General features: G+C 39.1%; 2 protein-coding genes across 15 annotated transcripts in view; one reads left to right on the top strand and one right to left on the bottom strand.

Moving 5' to 3' along the window:
• Positions 1-7,424, top strand: part of GREB1L (GREB1 like retinoic acid receptor coactivator) — a 138,347-nt gene extending 130,923 nt beyond the window's left edge. For all 10 annotated transcript variants that reach the window (XM_032708528.1, XM_032708562.1, XM_032708544.1 and 7 more), the window contains 3 exons: positions 1,068-1,268; positions 2,894-3,032; positions 4,668-7,424. In XM_032708528.1, coding sequence (XP_032564419.1) covers positions 1,068-1,268; positions 2,894-3,032; positions 4,668-4,831 — 504 coding nt within the window. In that variant the 3' untranslated portion in view covers positions 4,832-7,424. The remainder of the gene's footprint in view (positions 1-1,067; positions 1,269-2,893; positions 3,033-4,667) is intronic.
• A 650-nt stretch (positions 7,425-8,074) lies between these two features.
• The window catches only part of ESCO1 (establishment of sister chromatid cohesion N-acetyltransferase 1), a 33,530-nt gene continuing 15,675 nt past the window's right edge, over positions 8,075-25,929 (bottom strand). For 3 of the 5 annotated variants that reach the window (XM_032708596.1, XM_032708604.1, XM_032708614.1), the window contains exons 8-12: positions 23,258-23,389; positions 15,375-15,464; positions 12,609-12,752; positions 11,578-11,765; positions 8,075-9,070 (exon numbers count right to left, since the gene is read on the bottom strand). In XM_032708596.1, the coding sequence (XP_032564487.1) occupies positions 8,923-9,070; positions 11,578-11,765; positions 12,609-12,752; positions 15,375-15,464; positions 23,258-23,389 (702 nt within the window). In that variant the 3' untranslated portion in view covers positions 8,075-8,922. Of the gene's footprint in view, positions 9,071-10,066; positions 10,225-11,577; positions 11,766-12,608; positions 12,753-15,374; positions 15,465-16,057; positions 16,181-23,257; positions 23,390-25,929 lie in introns of those variants that run through there. The other 2 variants (XR_004360598.1, XR_004360599.1) reach the window with 2 other exon arrangements.

The raw sequence follows: 25,929 nt of genomic DNA, 5'->3' as shown, positions 1-25,929 counted from the left end.
ACATAAGGGGTAAAATCAGGACCTGTTTCCCCTCAAAATAATGAATTTTCTAGTCTTTTAGATTTATTCTGTCCTTATTTGACATCTGACATTCATGGCTTGCTCTGTGGTAGGGCTGCCACATCAAAAATAGAAAATTATAAATATTTTGCCAATTATAAATTACTAACGAAAATCCTATTAGAAGATGGACTGGAATTGGAAAGGGTTTGGTCAAGCTATTCAGTGGTGTCTCTGATGGAGGAAGAATTTGCAGACATACACTCTGATCAAAAGCAGGTAAAGTGTACTGGACTCAGTTTAAAAAATGTTAGCACAGCCACTACCTTCTGGAGTTTGCTTGTTTGTGATGACTTTCAGTCCTTGCGCTTCCTGACAAGAAGAGGCCTGAAGAAAGGCTCTGAAAACTGGAACCTTTTGAAATCCACCCAAGAAATCCAAGTATTTATAAAAATATACCACATATTTTATGCAGAGTATGTTGCACCTATGCTAGCTTTGAACGGAGATGTATTTCAAAGGATTGGATTTTATCTAGGAATCTTGTAGTTTGTGTTCCTGGTAGTTTTAAACACATCCCACATCATCCCTCTTTTAAAAAATCACCTCCATACTTCAAAATTTAACTGACTAAACCCTGGTTTTGAATACTTTTGAAAGTAATTTTCTGATTTTCCTTTTTCTTGTGGTTGCAGTGGAATCTGTAGTGATGGATTGGCCTATGAGAAAACTCCATAGAAAACATTTTTTATGGATGACTCCACACAAGGAGTCTGTCATTTCCTGTAACACCCAGGAGTAAGACAGGATGAAGGCAATTTGAACTCCCTGTTTTCTATCCCTTTTTTAGGCAAGCAGATATCCACGGAAGTACTCAGCAAGCACAGAACAAGTAATTGATTTATTTCTATGCTGTGGTGCTGTCAAAATCGAGTGATGATTTTTGATCCTTTCCCCCAGCTTTCTCTCTCTACCTGCTCTGTCATGGTGATCCCTTCCCCAGGTAGAGGAACTCCTGCAGAGCAAATACACTGAGTTAAAAGGGGTTCCCCTTGGTTTCACTGCAGGTTTCGGACAGCGTGGCACCAATAATGCCTCTTCAGTATGTCTGTGCCCCTGACAGTGAGCATACATTGCTGGCAGCCCCATCTCAGTTCCTCCTGGAGAAATTCCTTCAACATGCGACATACAAACTCTTCCCAAAGGCCATTCATAACTTCAAGAACCCGGTATTGGCCATCGACTGCTACCTGAACATTGGGCTTGAGGTACAAAATATTTACAGGGATAATGGGGATGAGTAAATGCAAACTTTTACTTCAGTATCCTTCTTGTGTTGAAAGCCCCTTCTATTAGGAACCTTCAGCATCAAGGGGAGTGTTTGAAGACTTTGGTCTCCAACAGATTCTGCTGTTGGAGGTAAAGAACCAGTCCACTGGAGGAGCTGGTGATGAAGCCTCCAGCTGGCTGGTGTGGGTAGAGATGAGAGGTCTGTAATGAACTAATGTGACTGCTGGATCGTGCCAGGTCCTTCTCTTGGGTCACAACAACCCCATGCAACATTGCTATAGGCTTGGGGAAGAGTGTCTGGAAAGCTGACTGACGGAAAAGGACCTGGGGGTACTGGTCAACAGCCAGATGGAGATGAGCCAGCAGTGTGCCCAGTGGCATCCTGGCCTGTATCAAGAATAGTGTGGCTGACAGGATCCCTTGTACTTGGCATTGGTGAGGCCAAACCTTGAATCTTGTTTTCAGTTTTGGGCCCCTTACCACAAGAAAGACGTTGAGATGCTGGAGTGTGTCCAGAGAAGAGCAACAGAACTGGTGAAGGGTCTGAAGCACAAGTCCTGTGAGGAGAGGCTGAGGGAGCTGGGGTTGTTTAGCCTGGAGAAAAGGAGGCTCAGGGGAGACATTATTGCTCTCTACAACTATCTGAAAGGAGGTTGTAGTCAGGGGGGTGTCAGTCTTTTGTCTCTTTTGCCCGGTAGCAAGTGATATGACAAGAGGAAATGGCCTCAAGTTGTGCCAGGGGAGGTTTAGATTGGATATTGGGAAAAATTTCTCCATGGAAAGGGTTGTCAAGCATTGGAACAGTCTGCCCAGGGAAGTGGTGGATTCACCATTCCTGGAGGTATTCAAAAGATGTGTAGATGTTGCCCTTAGGGACACTGGTTTAGTGGTGGGCTTGGCAATGCTGGATTAACAGTTGGACTCTGATCTTGGATCTCAATGAGTTTTACCTAAACAATCCTATGATTGTATGATTTGTAAAGGAATTGTGTCTGTCTGAAATATTATTTCATACAAAGCAAAAACCTGAAAGCGATGCCATTCTTGACAGAACTTGGTATTCATCCTTTTTTGCTTCTCTTTTTATGAACACGGATTTCTAGGGAAACTAAGCTGCAAATACGTCTTAGATGTCTTTAGGTTGGGAGATTAGAATTTTTGAACCCAATGGTCAGTTCGAAGTGGGCCTGAAGCAGGGTGAAAATCTAGCAGGGGTATTGTTCTGACAAATTTTATGAAGGTCAGTGGCAACGTAGAGGAGATACACAACAGCTATCACAGCACTGAGACACAGGAGAGCTGCAGTGCTGCGAACCACAAGCTTCAGCAGTTTTAGTACTCATGGAGTTGCTTACTGTGTTTGACAAATGTATCCTTATTGGAGCAACCCATGCAGTCTTAACAGTCATTATAAGCAGGTAATTTTTAGAGAAGCAGAAAATGAAACTGAATTGCAGAGAGCCCTGAAATAACGTGTTGCAGACTTGGTGACCAAATCAGAATCTAGAAGTTTGTTATCACTAAGTTATATTCCATTCCACTTAAAGACATCCTTAGACCTTTCCAACATAAGTGCTTCCTTTCTTTCCCCTTTCTGTTCCAGGTGGCTATATGCTATATTAGTTCTCGCCCACACTCAGTCAATGTCAACTGTGAAGGGGTGTTCTTCAGTGGACTTCTGCTCTATCTCTGTGACTCCTTCGTTGGTGCAGACCTCCTCAAGCGGTTCAGGTTTCTGAAAGGTAATCTCATTGCTCTGCTGGGTATCCTGGGTGTTTTCCTGCCAAGTAATAATAGCATGGAGGAAAAGGGAAAGGCAGAGGAATAACCAGCTTTGTTAAACAGCTCCACTATTTTCACAGTTAGTGCTGCCATTGTTTTCAAAAGAAATAGATGGAGTGGTTTTTTTGGGAGTGTATCAAACCTGTTCCTGTTGGTAATAAGTGCAGGTAATTGAACCTTAGGTAAGCTTTGACAAAATACATTCATTAAGTTATAAGTGACATCAAATTAAATAGGTGCAGAAAAACCAGAATCCATGGAAATCAGGCAGTGAATTGTGCAGTCAGCAACCTGAGAGTTTAGAGCATAGGTGTTACTGATGAGGACAAGAAATTCTGCTCTGGCAGTCAGTCCATCTTCACTGCTGCAGATGAGGACAGCTCTTAACTGGAGGATTATAGGGTCTACCCCCACCAGAACTTAATAAACCTCATAAAAACCTTTCTTCATCTTTTTGTCTTAATACTAACGAAGAGCAAATTGCCATAGGTATTCAGTAATGCTGAAGTGTGTTGCAGAGCTCCAGTGCATTTGTGGTGCCACAGCTGACCTGTTTCCCATCTTGTGCTGACTGAGGATGGCGCGCATGCAGGGATGCCGTGGGGATGACCCTCAGCCAGTCCCAAGAACTAGCTTTCGAAGTTTGCTGCTGTACCCTCTTTGGCCCTCCAGGGCAGGGACAGAGGAGGAAGGCACAAAGATGTGGTGGGGGTTGGTGCTGGCCACTGCCAGTTTCCCAGAGCCGATGTGTGCCGAATGCAGCCAGAGAGGCCACTTTCTCTGTTGCTTCTTGGGCAAGAGGTGGTTTCTTCACAAAAATGGGCCATGGATGCTTGGTAAGAAGGACCTTCCCTTGCTTCAACTGAGCAGAGGAGGGATCCGAACCAAAACTTTCCGTGTGTCAGGTGCACGGGCTGGAGCACAGAACAGAGCAAGCCCTGAAGGTGTCCAGCCCTCCTGCTTATTAAATGTCTGTGTGTAACACCAGGAAGTTTGCACAATTGTTAGCCACAGAGAAATTAAGGACTCTTACAGTGCTTTACCAAGGGCAGCTCTCATACTTAAGGAAGTCATAGCAGATTTTTTTACGTCAGTTGTGGGACTGATTTGGCTTAGTAGAATTTCATTATTGACCTTGTACAAACCCATATGCCCCATGAAACAAACAAAAAGTAGGCTTTATTCTTTTGGCATAATTATCAGTAGTAATTATCAGTAGTAATAATCAGTAGTAATGTAAGGATCTTGGAGTCTGGTTAATGCTCTCTCTGATACTAGTAGTCGATGATATTAACACTGGCTGATTGTCAGACAGTGAAATTCTGTGATATGGAGCAGACCCAACACCATGTTTGCTTTTCCCTGTCTGCGCCTTCCTGCAAATTCACAGAATTCACAGATGGACATGATTTGCTGTTAGTCTTGAGGCTCACACAACTGATCCGAGCCTTGACTGGATGGTTATTGGTAGACCCTTCTAATACTACTTTTTTCCTACCTAGCAGCGGAGATTTCTTTAAAATATCTTAGGAAAATGAATGAAGGAAATGAGTTGTTATTGTACCCTGAGAACCTAATGTACTTTTCAATTGAAGGTGCCACCCTGTGTGTCATATGTCAAGACAGAAGCTCATTACGGCAGACGATAGTCCGGTTGGAGTTGGAGGATGAATGGCAGTTCCGACTTCGGGACGAGTTTCAAACTGCTAACAGTAGTGATGACGAACCACTCTATTTTCTTACTGGACGCCATATATAAGCCTTGCTAAGACACTGCTAAAGAAAAAAAGAACTTTTTTTTTTTTTAAAAAAAAAGTACAATCACTGTGGAGCAAAGTGCAACCGATATTTATCTAGACTGCTCTAAAGGATTCCCCACAATTCTGAAGTAGGCTTTATTCCTTGGGATAAATTACCACATCAGTTATGATTTAAAGGATCTTGGATTCCAGTTATTTTCACATCAGTCACAACTGCCAACACTAATCACACAGCCAACCAAGCTGTAGGATCTGGGAAGAAGATTTTGTTTGGTTGAAGAAGAATCCTTTTAATATTCAGCTGATTTAGGGGAAGAAGCTGCTCTCCTCTTGCAGCTGCTAGCTTGAATGTGTTACATGAAATGCACCCCAGCATGTGAGATTTATTGAAGATAGGTGGAGGAGAGCCCACCGTGTCTCTTCAGCTCTGTGCTGTGGTACAGGAATACTCAGGGGTTTGAAACTACAGTATAAAGTAGATATTTGTATTAAAAGGAATAGCCTTGTTCTCTGTGCAGTGTTAGTTTAAAATTTGTAATTGTGTACGTATTGAAACTGTCTTTGGCAAAATTTCCACAGGTGTTCAAAGTTTACTACTTAAACCTGAACAAATGGGCAAACACATGATAGGCACTGTGCACCCCAGTTCTCCTGGCAATGGTATTTTGCCCAGTAGGCGCCCCCTCCTCAACTCCAGGGATGAAGCAAAGGCTTCTCGTAGCTGCTCTCTCTTCACTTAGAGGCCAGAGTAACTTCCCAGCAAATCACCTTCAGTTTCTCACTCCCCTCAGAGCTTTGAAAACTTGCGGTCCATCCTCCTTTGCATATGGAAACGTGTCCTCCTGTCCGTCCGGTGCCTTTGTGGTGGGCTGTGCGCAACTCACTCTCCATTTCCTTTACACTCAGCTCCAGTTGGCTGCAGAACTGAGATTAGGTCTGTGGTACCCATAGATGAAGCAACATACCAAAAAACGTGCAGGACACTAATGATGCCTGAGCTGGATCCAAGGGAAACAGAAAGTATTCTATTAGTAGTTCCGAGGGGAGCAGGGGAGAAGTCCAAGGGAGCTGGGACTGCTCACGAGAGACTCTCCAGAAGCAAAGATGTGTAAATGCATCACCTAACACTGTCCTCCCTGTAAATCTGTAAATACTGGCTATGCAGCAGCCGCACATTATTCTACTTACAAGCGCAATACTCACTGATCCTTGTAAGGTGTTCTGGAAGGAACTTGGTGCCGTTGCATTTGTTTGTCAGGGTTAAATCGTAGCAGTCCCCTGTTCCCCTCGCACAATTGGCAGGCATTGCCTTGATGAGGTTTCCATACAAACACAACAATCTTTCTGCACATCATGGTCCCTTTATTAAAAGGAAAAATGCAGAGTGTTTTTTAAATGCTATTCATGAATACAAATTTACTCTCCAAAAAGCAATGAAATTACCACATCTTTATACCTGACCTGCAACTCATTGGAGAAGGACCTGCCAAAGCTGCATTTTTTTAACACATAGTGTTAATTAAGCAACTTTTTTTATCTTGTGAAAAGAGATGTTTACAGATGAAAAAACATAATATATTTGACAGAGGCCAAAGGAAAATGGTTTGCATATGTCTGTGTTGACGTAGCATATCTCCGATGCTGTAAATTTAGCAAATCTCAGATGAACATCCCATCTCTGTAAAGTTATTTTTTATTTTCCTTCAGACACAACCTGCCTTATCTATTTTAACACTGGGAAGAAGCAGGGATATAAAAGATACTTCTTGAAGCGCTTGATACACACATGAATGTATTCCAGTAGTTCTGGTTTTGCCAGAAAGGCTTAAGGCCAACCCCGACTCTTAGTGTGGTTTAGAAGTGTCAGGTATTACATGTTAAAAAATGGTTTTCTTTTTGTTTGTGTATTTGATGTTTGCACTAAGTTCTTAAAATTCCAGGTGCTGAGACTACTCGGAGGAATTAGCCTGCTGGTGAAGCAGTGCAAAATTTTCCTGAAGGTTGAGAGTGCATTTAGAAAATCAGCATATTTGCCTGCCTTTACCAACTAACAGTAAACCCGTTTCTTCAGTGCTCTCCCCTGCAGAAGCAAGGAGTTTTGGTAATGCTCTGGCCAGAGCACACTACACCAGCCCAAACAGCGCAGGCCTGTCCCATGGAACACTTTAACCGGCTGCCTATGAATTCCTGGGAAGGAGACCCTTGTTTGACAGCCAGATGATTGCTATCCATTTTGGTTTTAAGCCTCGCCATCAAGGCCATTCTTATGAATGTATTAAATTGGCTAGCATTATATCTTACCTGTAGATGTTCTTGTCTATTCACAGGTTAAAACTGAATGTAAACTAAGATTTAAAGAATCATATGCAGATGCTTTTTGCTTAACTTATGTAATTGCTTTTTGTGACTTTTGGAAGAGGGTTAAAAATGTTGCTTTCCTAGTGTAAAGTTTTCTTAACCAAAAACTTGGTGAATTTAGCTTCACTAGTCAGTCTACCTCATGTTATTGTTTATGAACTGAAACTGTCTGAAGTTGTGGCTATGGTATGTTTATAATGTGCTTTCATTAAATTTGATTATATTAAGTTACCATTTCAGACTGCCTCTCTCTTAATGGGTACTGCTCTTGCTTTCCAAGCCCGCCAGAGGATCACTTTTAGATTTCCAGTGAACTTGCTGCACCACTTTTCTGTCAAAGCCCTTTACAGGCTGCTCACAATCCCCTTGAAAATTACATGTGGCAGCTTGGAAACAAACAGACTCTACAGACCAGAATTCATCACCATTCTGCTACTCCAGCTTTAAGCACTCAAGTATTTTGTTTCGGAGGCAGTGCAAGTTCTTTACTTTAACTCTAGCCCAAGGTTAAGGACAGTACAACATAAACAAGTGTATCCCAATTGCACAGAGGTTCCAAAATTGAAACAAAGTGTAAGTTTAACCCTAATTCTTTCCCATCTCAGAGTTTTAAGCTATTACTCAAGGCTGAAGACATTCCCCTCTCACCTTACCACAAATCCTGTATAAGGACGGTATTGATCCGGAGCTACTGGGGCACTGATCCTTGGGGTTTGATACAAATGCATTGTCACTAAGGGAATTCCTATCCAAGCAGGTTTGAATGCCACAACTGTATTCTCCAGAGACTGCATCAAAACACACACTACCCTTAGCCACTTTTTTTCCCCCAGAAAAAGTATGAAATACACTAAAGATTCATTCACACTTAGTATCATACAGAGTAACTTTAAAAAAGCTATCAAGTATTTTATTTTTAATCTATCTACATTATGTACAGATCAAGAAAGGCCACAGCAGTTTTTCAACATACAAACCCTTTAAAAGAGAGATTTCTGAAGGAGTGACAAGTATCAAAGTGAAGTCCACTAACAAAGGTATATACTCAGTACAGTACTTGAAGAATGACGAGTACACCAGTCCTTGGGGTTTTCATTCCACCTTTTACTCCACAACTAGTCTGGGGGAGAAGCGGACAGAGGGCACAAGATTCTGATGCTGCTGACACCAAGCAGGTGCCCTGGCATCCAGCAGGGTACAGGATGCACCCCAGAAGCCACCGTGCAGTCCGTGAGGGTTGATGCCCACCACGACTGCACCGTAGCGCTTCTTGCCTCAATGCAACTGGGCACAGCCTTGAGCTCTGTCAAACAAGCAACGAGTAGCGGCTCCCCTGGCTGCGGGAGCTGGGGCAGGAGACCAGTTACAGTACCAGGAAGCACTGGTATATCACCTCATTAAGAACTTCAGCATGTACTCATCAGCGAGACTAGAGTCTTTGCATTAGTTTACAGTCCACTATGAACAATTTTCTGCTGCATGTAAACATGACTAACTAGATAAAATACAATCAAACTTCTGTAAAAGTTAATAAAATATCTTTCTTTTAAAAAAACAAAGTTAGCCTATTACTGCATTGTTTACAATTTTAATAAAATAGTACAACCTTTCGGTTGTTACCAGTCCTGAGTTCACTGTAATAAAAATGGCCCTGGCTTCTGCTGAAAGTCTGCACCCACTCAGCGCGGTTTGGCAGAAGTCTCCCAACAAAAATGGAATTCCTTCAGAGCAGTTAAGTCTGGTGCTGTCCATTGAGGAAGTTGTATACCAGGAACTGGCCGGTGCCACAGTACTGTGTTGCAAAGAGTTTTCCATCGGGAGTGGGGTCAGAGAAAGCGATTTCTTCCTTACTTAAGTATGAACCATATATGAAGTTGCTCCTGTTTAAAAGAGGGGAAAAAAGGGGGGGGAAGGAAAGGTTATTACCCTCAGGGAATAATAAAAAAATATTTATGCTACTAGGCCACAAACCATTAATGAAGTGACACAGACAATGAAAAGGAAGAAACTATTAGGAGGAGTTGGCTCTACTTATAGGATCTATCTCCTTCCAAACAGCAAGGAGGATCACTTGCTCTGGAAGGAGTTTTATAAGATTCTGGTGTTCTAGAAGGAATGCTTGTATAGAGTGATTGCATCAAGAGTTCAAATTCAGAGTTTTTTAAAAAAAAAATTTTAATTCATTCCAACTATTTTTGCATGGAAAAGAGACTGCTAGGGCTGTGACTACAATCACTAAGAACGAAAACACAAGCTACAAAACAAGTTGGGGTGATGATGGAGGGGGCTGAAAGACCAACCTCAAGGCATAATTCCTAAGTACACATTCAGTAATAACTATTTGCTGAACTTCATGAAAAATATTTTATGTTTTATTCTTATTTTAAGTAAGAATGGGAATCAAGAGATACTGTACTTCTCTGGCTCGCTATGTGAGCCAATTTAGAAAACTGCACTCAGGCTTTAAGACCTCGATTAGAGGAAGGAAGAGGTAATGTTTATCCTTGGAAACAGAAGAAACTCCCTTTAAACTTAAGGTTTTTAGTTTCTATAAAATAAACTTAAATGCAGTTGAAGACCAAGTATAAGGTTCACTCGTATGGACATCTCCATTAAATACTGAGGAAAACATAACAAGAACAAAATCTGTTTTAATCACTACCAGTTTTATTCCCTTCTCTTTCATATATTTAGAAAGATGATTTTTCAAGGTTCTTAGACTGTCTGACTGGGTTTTTGTGACTCCAAGTCAACTGTGAAAGCTTGAGTGAAATGGGGTAGACATTCTCAAAGTAGACCTAAAAGTCTGCTACAATGCCTTCAACATTTTGAAGTCAGGATTTAGATGGCTACTGGAATCATCCCATTCAAAGTACCTTTTGCTACCGAAGACATTTAAGTTGAAGTTTCACTGGCTGCTGAGCGGATCTAACTGCCTATTGCCATCCCAAATCAAGTCTCATTCCTTTCCTTTGCCTTCTGGAACTGTTTGGGCCCCCTTGTCTACACCAGCTCTAGAGCTCATCAGACCTTTCTACAAACCAAGAGAGCACCAGAGTAATGCAAAGCTCTTTTTGGTGAACTTGTTTTCTACTAATGCAGCAATGAGCTACTGGAAGGCCAAACAAGCACCAGAGCACAGCAAAAGATGAGGTGCAGTGCACAGCTAAGAACAAAACTGAGGCCTCACTAGCTGCAACAAACCATCAAAATTGATTGTAAAAATCCTTTAGGACTGTAGCTGAGGGAACAACTCCAGCATTGATTTGGGGGAGAAATCACAGAGTCACAGAGTATTCTGCTGGAAAGGACCCAACAAGGATCATCGAGTCCAACTCTTAAGTGAATGATCTCTATGGGGACTGAACCCGTGACCTTGGCATTATTAGCACCACGTTCTAAATCCTCCCTTTAGAAATAGTTTCTAGGAAGCTACTATTAAACACACTATTAAAAAGCTGTCAAAAATATAACCAAATAATCAAGTTACTACACTCATCTGAACACAGCTTTACAGTCAATAGTTCAGACAGAACATGATCTGATAAGAACTTTCTACTTGCTCCACCAGCCAGGGAAGATGCATTCTGCAGAGGAGAATAGCTTTGCTAAGCTCTCCAAATAATCAAGGGGCTGAGGACTGGCAGAGACATCAGTACCTGTGCTACAAAGTGCAGCAAGATGGCGCTTAACACAAACCTGACAGGAGAGCAATAGTAACATTTGGGTAGTTCTTGGCATTACTCAGAACTGATGTTTAAACTGCGAGGAAATGTCACTGAAAGAAACCTAAGGTTTGGAGAATCAGCATTTTTAACACAGATGTTTGAGTCCTTTTGTGGATCTAGCACTTAGCATTCAGTTGAATACACTCATCACTAGCTACTAAAGCTCCATGGAAATTGGACATATCTCATAAGGCTCAGTGAACAAACCACCAAACAACAATTGGAAGCCACCAAACTATATCAAATAGTTTGATGCACTGGGTCTCTGTTCCCTCCCTCTTTCTACCTCTAAGGAATGGACAATCACCAAGTGGTTCAGTCCCAGTCTGTAACACTTGGGTAATCTCACACTGACCAAAAACAGTCTTGCATCCTTTACTCATAACTACCCTGGAGGAACTTCCCCAAGCTCACTGGAAGTCTGCCAGGTGACTCATTACAATTGCACCTAAAGACTTCTGTTAAAGACAAGCTATTGCAGAATAATGATGTCAGTTTTTGAAATCTATCTAATACTGGAACTGTCAACTGTGCTCAAATCTACATCCTCAGTATCACCGGCAGCTTGAAAATACAAGTTTGAGACACACAAAGCAACAAATAGCTTGGACTGAGTTCTATCTAAACCACGTGTAACTGAGGAACTTTTTAAACATTACCTAAGACACTCTATCATCCGAGAAGCGATCTTCTTTCGACGCATCATGCTGAATACCCATATTCGACTAATCCCACAAATAGCAGGCTCTGGAGAGGTTGAACAGCACCATGCTTTCTGTCTTTCAAATATGACTTTCTCATTTTCTGAACTGACTTCTGGAACCTTCTCTTCTATAACTCTGTAGCCCTGCAAGTGATGTAAAAAAAAAATTGTGTCTTTATAAAAGCATCATTAATGACTTAAAAAAATAATTAATGTTATCAATGTTATTTCTTTCATACTTAGTTGCTAAAATGCCTTATTAAAAAGATTGTGTATTTGTGTCTCATTTAATTTCTCTTGATTGAATATTTGTGTCTCATTTAATTTGTCTTAACAATTTCAAAACAGGAAGAGATGACAGAGGTGAAACAAAAATACCCACCTCAAAAGCTTATCTGACTTAAAATAATAGCAACAAATAATCCATTTCTTACTACCACCTGTATTTAAGTGTTTGCCTCAATTTCTCTGACTTTGGCTAAGATTGTTGTCTGCTACTCCCAAGGGACACTAAAAAAGCAGTAGGACAGTTTACAAGGGAACAGACAGATTATGTTATGTGACAACGTTCTGACACTGCTGTTTAGTACTGCTGGTGGCAGCATGACTTCTTGTCCTGCCCTCTGCTTCTGTGTGCTGTGGAGCTGTTCAATCCCACTGTAATTCAACTCAATCATACAGAACACATGCTTTTTCATCCATACTGGGTAGGGAGCTGAACCTGCTTGTCAACAAGCAAGAGTAGAGCCAGAGCTAGCACAACATCTATAGCAAGTTCTTAGATGAGCAGGTCTGAGCCAAGTATGACACCATCCATGTGTCTCAGCTCAGAGTCAACCACATAAAAATGAGTAACTACATTTCAGAATAGTCTACCACCCAAAGTATCTTCCTCTGTGGAAAAGCCATACACAGAATGCTTATTTGCTATGAAGAACAATCACTAAGCACAGACACAGATTGCCTTCCTCCAATTCAGTCACTTACCCACTGGATATGTTCTGCAATTAAACAGCCGATAACTTTTTTGTCATTAGAAATAAAAAGAAGAGTTTTAGTTCTAGAGTAACACATGAGTGGAGCTTGCTGAAATCCCAAGTCATTGTCTACCATTTCTCTAATTTCTTCAACCTGTCAAAATAAGTTTAAATGCTGTGTAAGAAACACACATAAATGTACATTTCTATAAATTTACATTAAAATCACAGATTTGCGAAGATGGAGAATCTAGATCTAGAATACTGAAAGCTATTCCAGAAGTTTAGGATTATCCTAAGTAACTTGCAACACATTGGTCCACAAAAATGTTCCTTCAATAATACTCGTCTGGAAATAGGAAGAGTAGAGACCTCTCAGTCAACTTCCATTAAATTCAAACTTGAACGGTCAAAGGTTAATAGAGAAAATTCAGATAATCAAAGTGTGGAGTATGGTATTTTAGAAGTAAATGAGACCCACAGGAGAAGTTAAAAGAGTTTAGTTCACGATTTTCTGTTATTTTTAAAGTATTTAAAGAACTAATCCATTAAGGGTTTTGAGCACATGAAAGCTGACAGTGCCAAGGCAGGTAGAAAATGTATGCATTTGTTGTAAAGGAATAAGTAACTGTTGTCTCTTTCCCCCAGCTTCCTACTCTTCCACTGGGTTTGCAAAGAATAACTGAAACTAAAAATAAAATTTTGTTTATTATTAGCAAGTTTAGAAGAAACAGAAACTTCAGCATGAATGCAAACAAAAGCTTATGCATGAGCTGGTATTTTACTGGCGGATTCTTGTACCTACAACTGGATATTGGAAGCAGCCTCTATCATTCCTCTGTGAGACAGAAATAAGGTGGCCTTTCCCATGTGGTGCATTAAATGGCATAAGCTTCTTGAATGCATGTTGTAATTACATTAGTAACGCAAAAGTAGAATTACTGATGCTGTGAATATCACAGAATGGGTCAGGTTAGAAGGGACCACACTGGGTCATCTGGTCCAATCTCCCTGCTCAAGCAGGGTCATGCTAGAGCACATGGCACTGGATTGCAATCCAGATGGTTCTGGAATATCTCCAGTGAGGGAGACTCCACAGTCTCTCTGGGTGATCTTTTCCAGTGCAAGGTCACCCACAGAGTAAAGAAGTTCTTCCTCATGTTCATGTGGAATTTCCTGTGTATCAGTTTTTGCCCATTAGTACTGATAAAATGGAAATTGTGTAAAAAAAAAAAAGCTTTAAAAATAACTTTTAAAAGACATGGTATTAGTTACACTTGATTTTCTCATCTAACCTTCAGGTACCAACCACTTAATGACAAGTCCAATTACCCAGTTTGAAACAGTAAGTAACCATTCTTGAAATCAGGCATCCACAGTGGTGACAACTGTAAATTCTCTCAACTTTAGCCACACAGAACTATAGAGAACTCTATCCTAAATGGCTTAATTTGCTACAGTCTTCCTTTTTTCTGCACCACTTAGGTATTTTTTTTTCTTCAGCCATTATATTAAAAAATGAATGTGCAACAGATGTACTAAAATTAAGATTATACTACCAGAGAAGCAAACTTAAACAAAAAAACTTATCTGCATTAAATGTTGTAAAAAGAAAATTCATAGTTTCTTTTCAATTTAATAACTTGAAAAAATTCTTGTTAGACTAAAGAAAAACTCCTACAGTCATGCCACCAGCAAGAGCTCTCTTGGGCATCAATTCACCCTCCAGAGATCCCTTCCAACCTCAGCCATTCTGTGACCCTCTGATAGTAGTACTGTAAAAAAGTTCCTGTTAGTCACAGCAAATCCCAGGCTAACCAGAGTCAATGCCAGGCTACAAATGTAATGACATACTGAGATGTATGAACACAGGCCAGCCAGCAAGACACCAAAGTACCTTCCTGCTCTAAGTCTCTGCTAGAGTGCTGTGCACAGTTTTAGAGAGTTTCAAAAGAGACATGAGTCATGGTACAAATGGAAATAATCTAGAGGAGAGCATGACAATGAATAGAGCTCTAAAAAACATTACTTAGGAGTACTTAGGACATTACTTAAGACCCAGTACATCTGGTCCATTTCCTCAAAGTAAAAAAAGAATCAGAGTTTGTTCAGGCACAAAATAGCTGTGGCAAAGAGGGAAAGAAGGATGTTTTCCATAGCCACATCAGTATGATTAGTACTAATGAACTTAAACTGCAGTATGGAGATTATGGTGGACATTTAGGGAAAACTTCCTAAAATTATGGATGCACTGTAAGAGTCTGAAGAGGTCAGACAGATGCCTAGTAGTAAAACTTTTACAAAGTTGTCAGATGCAACATAACCTGAGCAGATCCTACTTTGAACATGGGAATGGACTAGACTTTGAGGTCACTTTCCATCTAAATCTGCTTTTATTAGAAAGTCACCTAGAGAATGGCGTCTGTATAATAAAGTTAATACATTTCAGTTCGTTTAAATACAGTAGGAAGTTTATATTACATAAAATATCTGCCAGACATTCAGCAAATATATTTAAAAAATGTATTTTAAAAAGTCAGTTGGTTAGTGCTGTTCCCACCCCTTACCCAGGCCCATCTCCTCTATGAACAGAGCAGCAGCACTTAAGAGACATATTTAACCTGTTTGTGGAAAAAGCTACAGAACCATTGCAGTTTTGAGTCCAACTTCAACTGTTCATGTGTAAATTATACAAAGTTTACCATTGACATTTTCATTATTTATATGAAAACATCAAACAAAGCAAAATATACAAGTCCAGTCCTTTTTGCCATACCTTTTTAAGTGCATACTTTGGGTCATCAGGAAGAACCATTATTATCTTTCCATCAGGATATTCAGCCAAAATTCTCTCCTTTTTCCAACCCTAAATAAAACAAACACTTATCTAAACCATATACAAGATATACTTTTACAAACAGAAATGGCAAATTATTGTTCTAGACACTGAATTTATGCAGAGACTTCACATTATTTAGCAGCTGCTTTGCTAGAGAAGGAAACTTCAGCTAGCTTTCTAAAAGAGCACAACAGATATAATATGATGTTACTTATACAATAATTTACACAGTAACCTAAGTTAATCTAAAAACAATTTGTGAAAGTGTCTTATAATTTCCCAACTAGATTTTTTTCCCCCAGGACTGCAACGCAAACTCAACTTTAAAACAGAAGTAGCAAAGTCAGCTCACATAACTGATTTCCAAACCTATGTAAATATTTTTTTCGAAGTCCAGTGAATGGGAAAACCCTAAGTTTTATTAAAAGATTTCTTTTTAACATAGTTACCTCCACAAATACACACTCAGTTTTAAAAGTTTGGCATGCGAAAGACCTCCAGGAGGTTCTAAGTGAACTGATTGGCATGCAGTTGCCCAAAATGTAAGGAATAGTTTATTTTGTTACTGATCATAACTGTTAAAGCCACAAGAAGGATACTAGAAAAAAATGTATAACTACCTTCTAAGAATCTAATAGGGAAGGAGACTACGTTGTGTGTATCTGAAGTATAAACATACTCAAAAAAATAGAGGTAATTAACTCTTCTTCAGATCCACACTCGTGGTGAATAATGAGCAGTACCTGCATGGAAAAAAACAAAACAAAAAAAGCCACTTAAATCTAGCAAGATGGGACTGGTAGATATTAGAACTCAAGTTGCTTTGATGGGACCTAAAAATACTGAACGCAGAAGTAACTTCAGCCACTAAAAAGGCTGATCTACAAGTCTTACTTCAAAGCAACTTTAAATAAAAAAGTTTTTGAAGAAACAATATTGATGGAATAATTCTCATTGAAATCTGTACCTTCCCACAAAATGATGTTTGACTAAAGACCAAACAGTGGAATTTGGCACTGTATGAATGCCATATATACTACCACAAAAAAATGTCAAGTTCAGTGTTATAATACTTGATCTGTACCTCATTTTATTCATCCTGATTTTACTCCCTTACCCCAAGCAAGACACGAAGAGAATAATTTTAGAAATTTACCTACTTGCTACTAGCCCTGGAACTATTTAAGTATTAGTTTAGCAGTTGGCATGGCAATGGTTCCAACACAGACACCATTTTAATCCTGTCTGCTTTTCTTCTCAGTAGCAGTTGCACAAATGAAGATCCTGCTTGAATTTATATACATTATGATCTGAACACAAAGGGCAGTAAACAGCAGTATTACAATATTCAGGGAAGTAGAAAAGTACAATTTGTGGGATTGTGACATGCCTCTTGAGACTATCAGAAAAGGCATCAAAAGGTTCAGGAAGGGATTACTGTTCTCCAATCTCAAACCCTACCTCTCTCAATTTTTGTATTTTTCTCTCTTTTGGCTTCCTGTTTGCCCTGCAAGAGCTTTTTATAGCCTATTTTAAACCAACTGTGACCATCACTCAGGAAATAAATACAACGTGTTGGATAATCCTGACAGTACAGCATCCAAACTGTTGCAAGCCTAATGCAGAAAATTCAACACTATATTTTAGATTAAGGTATCCTGTTAATGTTATAGCCAGGTATTTCCACAAAACGAAATCTGATAAAAAAATCAAACCACTTCTGAACATCATAGTGTTGTTATGCTTTTAAGCAACAGTATATTAGCACAAGTCTCAAAATAATTCTGTAAAATGCAATAATTGACTCTCTAATATGTAGGTTTCATTATTTTCATTATTGTCCACCTTTCATTATTGTCCATCTTCTTAAGTGCTTTGTATAATATGGGGACTGATGATATTCACAGGAAGGGTAGTTTCTAAATGGAAGTATTTTGGAATTTATTCAGAAATGTATCTTTTAGATGCAGCTTTCCAAAAAGTTTCTGCAAACTCTAAACTCATCCAAGATTTTTAGTGAAAACATTTTAAAGTCATATTGTGCTTTTATAGTCATATGCAGCTCTAATAATTTTAAAAAGAAAAACTATCACTTCACATATTTATCTGCACCTTTAGTGTCCTTACTGTTGAGTTTTTCTAAGCGATGAACTGTCCTTCCTTTAAACCAGACAAATGGAAGCAATGCATGAGACCAGTTACAGTTCTGTCATATTCTAACATTAAAGGAAAATGTGCTAAAGCTGCACAGTCCTATCTAATAGGACTGATCCTATTAGATACTCACAGTACACAAAATATGGTTTAGAACCAGTATATTGACTGTGGTCTGAAGATGATTGATAAGGTCTTATAACATACCTATTGACACTTTTTAAATAAAACCCCACTATTTTAACACTATTAAAACAAAATACTACAGTCTGCGAGATATTTCAATCACTGAGAAATAAAGTGATCTTTCACAGAGGCAGATGACAAGATCACCTTATTATAGTCTATGTCTACAATATATAATATTCTATTGCAGTGTCAGAAAAATTGCTTTTCCTTTCCTTTTAATTGATACTACTTTAGGACATTAAGACTTATTTACTGCTGAATCAGATGTCCAAACATTGACATATACTGCTTGTGATGAAATTAAAAGGAAAGCTACTGTTCCCACAAGGATACATGTTCTGCAAGGCCTGGAGTAAAAGACCATGATTACAGCACTCCTCCCTGATACTGGCAGTCTATGCCCAACAGCAGATTACCTCCAGACGGCAGCAGTAGGGCATATAGAGTCTAATCACCACAGCTGGGCAGACTGGTGTTGCATAGAGCCCTGATGGTATGTAATAGCTGTTGCAATACCCTCCTCCCCTCCATGTTAGGTCTATTTATCCTACAGGTATTTGTAATCCTCTGAGAACATAAGACCACTCTGCAAAACATAGTTAACACATTTTTAATCTACTTCTAACTCTTCCTACCAATTCAAACAAGAATAAAGGTTGCTTCTGCTTGTTTATTAAGGTGCAATGGTAAGAGAATTACAAAAGAAAGAAATCATTCCAAAAAGGGCAATACAGACAAGCAGTTGCTACTACATCATGAAATAGTACAGACAGTAGTTACCACTACAGTGTGTTGCTTTCACTGGGTATTGTGTACGTATATAATGAATGATGTACAATATAGTTGTAAAGACGGTTCCAACATTAATAGCCACTGTTCAGTGGTCTGTTTTTCATCACAGAATCAAAAAATGGCCTGGACTGGAAGGGACCTTAAAGATCACCTAGTTCCAACTCCCCTGACATGGGCAAGGACACCTTCCTCTAGATCGGATTGCTCAGAGCCTCATCCAGCCTGGCCTTGAACGCTTTCAGGGACAGGGCATCTGCCACTTCATTGGACAGCCTGTTCCAGTGCCTCACCACCCTCACAGTGAAGAATTTCTTCCTAATATCTAATCTAAACCTACTTTCTTTCAGTTTGAAGCCATTGCCCCTTGTCCTGTCACTGTATACTCTTGTAAATCATGACAAGCATGAAATCTTTCTAAAACTATATGAAGTTCAGCATCATCTCCAATTCCAGTATCCTATTAAACTTAGGTGCCAAGAAGTCAAATATTGCCTTTATTGTTTTTAACCTGAAAATCATAAGAAGCTCACAGATAGACTTGGGTGCAGTTACAACAAATAGTTGTAAACTTATCAATTAGACATTAGCTTTACAGAATCACAGCATGATGGGTCAGGTTGGAAAGGACCACAGTGGGTTACCTGGTCCAACCGCCCTCCTCAAGCAGGGTCATCCTACAGCAAACAGCATAGGATTGCATCCAGATGGTTCTTGAGTATCTCCAGCGAGGGAGTCTCCACAACCTCACTGGGCAGCCTGTTCCAGTGCCTGTCCACTCTCACAGTAAAGGAATTTCTTCCTCATATTCAGGTGGAACTTCCTGGCATCAGTTTCTGTCCATTGCCTCTTTTCCTATTGCTTGGCACCATTGAGAAGGCTCCATCCTCTTGGTACTGCCCCTTTAGATATTTATACACATTAATGAGGCCCCCTCTCAGTCACCTCTTCTCAGGGCTGAACAGGCCTAGCTCCCTCAGCCTTTCCTCATAAGACCCTTGACCAACTCAGTAGTTCTCTTCTGGACCTGCTCCAGGAGCTCCATGTCTCTCTTGTACTGTGGAACCCAAAACTGCACACAGTACTCCAAATTGTGGCCTTATCCGGGTTGAGGGGCAGGATCACCTTCCTCAACCTGCTGGAAGTGCTCTTTCTAATGCATCCCAGGATTCCGTTGACCTTCTTGGCCACAAGTGCACACTGCTGGCTCATGGACAGCTTGTCCACCAGGACCCCCAGGTCCTTCTCCACAGAGCTGCTTTTCAGCAGGTCGGTCCCCAGCCTGTAGTGGTGCCTGGAGTTGTTCCTCAAATAACAGTTTCTTCCACTTTCTTCAGCTCAAGATATAGGATGAGCTTGAAATGCAAACAGATTAACTGCATTCACATCAGGCATTTGAAGTTAGCAAATGCCCGTGGATTAAGTTTTTGGCTTTGCAACTTCAAAACATCATTAAAAATGCCTCGCTCTTACAAAAAAATTTACAGAAGTACTAAGTTGACATTATGAGGTATCACAGGGAGGGGACACAACTGATAGTGTGTGTATCACAGGAGATTTTATAAAACTGAACCATGTGTCAATCCCACAAAGCATCCATCCCAATGGAGTTAACACTTGATGTGTGTGTCATCACCCAATGCATGCACATGCTACGCAGGCATAACTTTTCTGGAGACTTTCAGATGTCTGATACCAGAAGAACCACGAGACAGATTGCTTCATTTGTCTGCAGTAGGAGACATCTCTCCAACTAATCTATTCCTGCTCCAGTGCTATCCTTGACCACCTTACCTTCTTGCTAATTCAGTTTGCACACTTCTATTAATAGCAAATGTCATCCTTCAGAAAAGCCATCAGTCTTTGCCAATCTTCTGTTCCCAAATTTAGAAGATGTCATTAAACTTGCCAAACTTCCCCTCTCTGCATGCAAGACCTACAATTTCCTTATTGTCTCTTATCAGCCATCCACGACAAAACAAGTGTCCCAATACCATCTCCCTGTTAGCCTGTCCTTCTTCTGGGGGCATAATGAAATTTCTAGAGACCTAAACAAAATTTTTTACTAAAAGAAGAAAGACACGTCTTTAAAAAAGAACAAGCAAAATTTTAATTTGTTGAAGGCAGTAAATAATTTACTATTTACAGGCAAACTACCTTCTGGCTACTCAATACTTTAAAAAAGCCACAAAGCAGCTGCATGCAGGTAGGCATGACACTAACAATAATGTCCATTTTCACAGTTCACAGCAAGAAGCATGATAATGCACAGAGACCCACTTTTTGTGAGTTTGTGAAACAAATCATTAATAGAACTACTAAGCACAAAATAGGAGACGCTCAAAAGAGAGAAAAACTGAGAAAAGTCTTCTCAAGTCAGACTGGGACCACATCATATGGCACGAAGAATGTGAATGACAAGAGAATGAAAAATGCTTGTAAGATACCTTAGAATGGCCTCCAAATCACAAATGATGCCAATGCCAAACATATTAACTACACAGAAAAGAGTATCTGGAGAGCTAATAAACTTAAATACCAACACCAGACGTTCCTGGACCAGAAAGTCTAACCAAGGAGTTACCGAGACTTTCTCTAGTACACTTTTTTTAATTCCATGATGCTATTGCCCAGTTAACACTCTGTCAGGGAAAGGAAGGCAGTTACAGCCTCAACACAGTAACTACATACAAATATCTAGAAACCTCTGAGCCATCCTCCCAACAATCCCCACCAGAAACCTCCTAGAAAAACCAGGATAAGTAGCAATCATTCTGGTATTTCTGGATGACTAAGAATTAACAAGTAATCACTTGGTGTACTAATTTACTGACAAGAAGGCTTATCTTAAATTGAAATTATTTTCCAAGAGGAGGTGAGAATGTTTCTGTCACAATACTATCAACCAAGAACCACTGACTGGATCAAATGACTAGTGACTTATCTATTTATCATGGTAAAAGTTACTCACCCACACAGAAAACTGAGTGTCAAACTGTTATGAGGAAAAAAAAAATCTGAGGGGAATTAAAGACTTAGAAGAACCCTTTTTTTGCCTTTTAGTCTACTGTTTCTACTCCATAATAACCATTTAAATCATTGCTCTGCAGCTGTCTAGAATGTCACAAAACACAACCAGAGTCTCAAAAGATTATAGAGATAGAGCTGACAATATAATATTTTGCTTGAGTACACATTGTTGGAACTTTTAAAAAGATGTCTAGCAACTGAGAAAACAATAGAAAAAGTTTTTCTCAAATTAAGAGCATACCTAATTTTATACAATGTTATTTATGACTGGTTTAATGCAGTCTGCTCTTTCACATTTATGTTAATTACGTTGTTACTCTAGACATGCATACAAGTGAGAAATTTCAGCTCTTCCGACTTCCAAAATATTCCAAACTTCAGTTCAGCTTCTTACCTACACGAACATAGCAGCTTTAAGCAGCTATTGAACTCATCTGCCAGCTTCTGTCCAAAAGAACTAACATCATCTTCTGTAAATTATGTTTACATCTTTGGTAACATTCAAGATCTGAAAGTACTTGGGCGGGAGGGGACAAACAGGAATAAAATGGGGAAACGTATTTTATGTTGCCATTATAATGTACTGCTTCCCATCACACTTTCTGCCCAGTCCCACCCTACAACGTAGCCAATGCGTATCAGACGAGATCTTTTAAGATGTCTGGACTATTCAGCAAAAACTAACCAAGAACAGAACAAATACCAGAACTATTTTACCAGACAGTTTCAAGCATGAAAGTTTTAGCTACGATGACATATCTTAGTATTTGCAAATAGTGAGATAAAATTGTGCTTGAGATTTAAGAGTAGCCCAACAGCCATTTGGTATCTATATGGAATGAATTGGTGGTCTCAGTTCAGTTATCCTGGAGGTCTTATCTACTCGAGTGTAGAGTACTGAAGGTAACATGTGTGATAAAGAAAACAGACTTTGTGGATTCTATTCTGGATTTCAGACATGTGAACAGGCATTTCCTATGTCTTGTAATATCAGCCACTGTGATGTAGCTGATTTTACAATATAATTGAAATTGTACACATTTTTTCCAATCTGAGCTTTAATATGAGAGATATACTCAGATATAGCATATATAATGAAGTTAATAAATAATAGTTTGTATTTTAGAGATTAAAATCTCACTATAAATTCAGTAAAGATTCAATATACTATGAAGTTGTATCAGCCGGATTTCTAGGCAGTCTCTCTTCAAACTACACATAATTAAAGGCAAAGTAATTTAGAAGTCATCTAAGATTACAAACATCATCTCAATTACAAAACCAGTACAATCAGCCCTTTATCTGGCTATTAAGTTAACTGCTGCAAACATCAGTTGTACTGAAACCTGTATTTAGTATTTTCAGAAGTGATGTTCCTTTGTTTTCCTATCACTACCCTGACACCTCCCCTAGATTAAGTAATTGTAGCAGAAATAATACAATGGTGATGAAACACCATTATCCTACTAACAATTTTTAAACATTACATATAACCTGTCTACCATGGCTGTTAAAAACATTTATTTCCCAAAGTGGATGATTTATGGCCTACTGCAATAATAATTTATTAAAACACAACTTAATGTAACATGAATTTTAACTAGTACACATCAAACAAAAGATACTGTTTATGCCTTTAAAAGAGAAGGTTTTCTTACCACATATCTAACAGCACTTATGAACTGGTTATGAAACAACAGGTGTTGGGTTTCATCCTCTGGATTTGACACGGTGTAAAGCATTCCACAAATATTACAGGAAATAGCACCAAATCTCTTCTGTCCTCCATCCTATTAAAAAAAAAACAAAACACCAAAACCAACAAATAACCCACAAAACAGGTATTTGTCCATTGCTTGCACAGTAAATACAGTTAAATAGAACTTTTATCTAATCAGATATCCCTTTTATAGCATGTCTCCTGGAAATTCAACACAAAGGCTAAATGGGGTGAACCAGGAGAACCAACAAGCACAGAACTTAGAATTCCATCTTTCAAAAACTAACACACCCTCAAAACGCACAGGCACCAATCACAGAGCAAACTCTACCTAAAAAAATTAGCTCCATCCCCCCCACTACTTTTGAACAAATGACTTTTATTTTATGAAACACAAAGAACAGAGAATTCTTCCTTCATTACACCATTTGCAGTAAATATCATCATCTTCCACAAAGAAAATTCCCGTATCCAGCCCCACACTCTTTGGTTTTCCCTACAGTTCTGCTGCTGCTGTTTTGGTTGTGAGTTGCTTTGAGGTGGGCCACAGGCGAGCCATTTTCCTGAAACTTTGGAAGGATATTATAAAAACCCAAAGGTTACAGAAATAATTGGTAAGATTAGCAATATATCTGCAACAGCTGATAACTAGCTTTACATTTTTTACGAAAACTAAATATTCCAAGGCAATTTTTCAGACACTGTATGGCAGCTACACTGCAAATGGAAAAATCATACCATTTTGCTCATGACCCTCTAGGTTATCCTCCTACTCTATAACCAACTGTTACCAAACTAAGGGCATCACTCAGTATGTATTGTTTTACTGTGTATTCATTACAAGTCTTACTAATTTGTAAGTATGCTCAGATTAAGGAGTCAGTGCCTAATAAAAAGTATCAGGTGCTGGGGTTGCCTCTTGTAAAGAGCAAAAGAATACCAGCTAGAATGAAGTCTCTATCCAAAAAGGAAAGTTTTAAGCTACAGCTTAATGTTCAACTACTTTTTTTTTTCTTTAACTACATTTGGAAATGGAGTTTATGTAACCAGCAAAAAATGTCACTTTTAATCTATTTTAACATATATCACAAGCAATGGAGAAACAAGAAATTATTCTATACTCTAAACAAGTATGCTACCTAAGCAAAAAAGATTTGAGAGTGTTTTTCAAAAGGAAATTGATCTGTGTGCACAACGCAGAAGAAAACAGATCACCTGAAATTAATTTTGTTTTCTAAGAGCTGAAAATATTCATAGCAAAAAAAGCCTACTTTCTAGAAGAAAGCATTTTGCAACGCAGGAAGAAGTGTTTACAAATCACTTCCTACTCCTTCCATCTTCAGAGATGTGTCTAAGGGCTAAGTGACTCTTCAATTCTCCACACAACAACAACCTATTTCAAACAGACATTAGTGTAATCTAAACTGCAGGTATCAGTTTCTTTCCAAGAAGAGACTGAAGGTACAACAGGTCAGACAAACTCAGAACTGAACTTCTCTTTAAGAGCACAAATGTGGAACTCAGCCAAAAGAAAGAAGATGAGTCTGAGAAGTCATTGCTTTAACTGTTTGTCAGTGAGTAGATTCCTACAGAAAGAGAAACAGGAGTAAGTTCATTTTCTGAAGGAAAAAGGAAAGATGAACCCTTAGGTTAGATTTGTAAAGTCAGATTAAGATGAGCTTTCTAAAAGTGCAAAAATTGAATGTAACACATTTTATTTTACCTGCAGATTTCCTTGAAAGCAGCAATACAGTTCAAAACAAAGCACCCATTCTGGCCACCAAAATATACTGTATTTTCAAGATTTATATGTGAAAGATGAAGAAAAGGCAGTTCAGCAGGAAGATGTATGCTGACTACTTAAAGATGAACCAACTGAACCAAACTTAGTAATCCTACCTTGAAGATGGGAAACATATCCCCTATATCTAGAGTAGGAAAAGTGAAAAGGACGTGTACTTCGATGCTTGGAATATATGCCAAAAAAGTCCACCATGTGAATTAGAAAATCAGCTACATAAAGCAAGTCTTAAAATAATTAGCACATGACAATACTGCATAAGTCTCATGAAACAATTTCTGTTCGAATCATCAAGAAGCTAAAGGTATTTAGGTCAACCCATCTATTAGTTTACTACCAAAAATCTCAAGCCCAAAAAAGCCCCCTAGCTATGCAGGAAGTCATCAAAAAGTTCAAGGCAAGGATATCCTCAAAGTTGTCTGACTGCTTATCCTATCTTGACTTGTAAACACATACGCTCTTTTGCAAGTTTCCAGGAACAGATTACTTCCCTGGAATAGTACTGTCATATTGTATTTTACAGTCTGACTTTCTCAGATGTTGCTAGTATCGGTGGCTTTGAGTTTTGGGGGTAGAATTTTTGTTTGGATTTTGGTTTTTAAGGATTTTACTGATGTTACTACTTTACACACATTCAGTTGTATCAATGGGCTACCCACAGAGGTTAATGCAAATGACATGCTATGTGAGTTATCAGAAAAACCACATTGTAGTATCTAAAGCAATCTTCTGAACTCTGTAGCCCTGACAAATGTGGACTATAGTTTAGGAAATACTTTACAGTATCCCAAGGGCAATAAAGAAGATTT

This window comes from Chiroxiphia lanceolata, chromosome 1, assembly GCF_009829145.1.
Source record: "Chiroxiphia lanceolata isolate bChiLan1 chromosome 1, bChiLan1.pri, whole genome shotgun sequence".
Lineage (NCBI taxonomy): Eukaryota > Metazoa > Chordata > Aves > Passeriformes > Pipridae > Chiroxiphia > Chiroxiphia lanceolata.
This window is presented reverse-complemented; position numbering and strand designations above follow the sequence as displayed.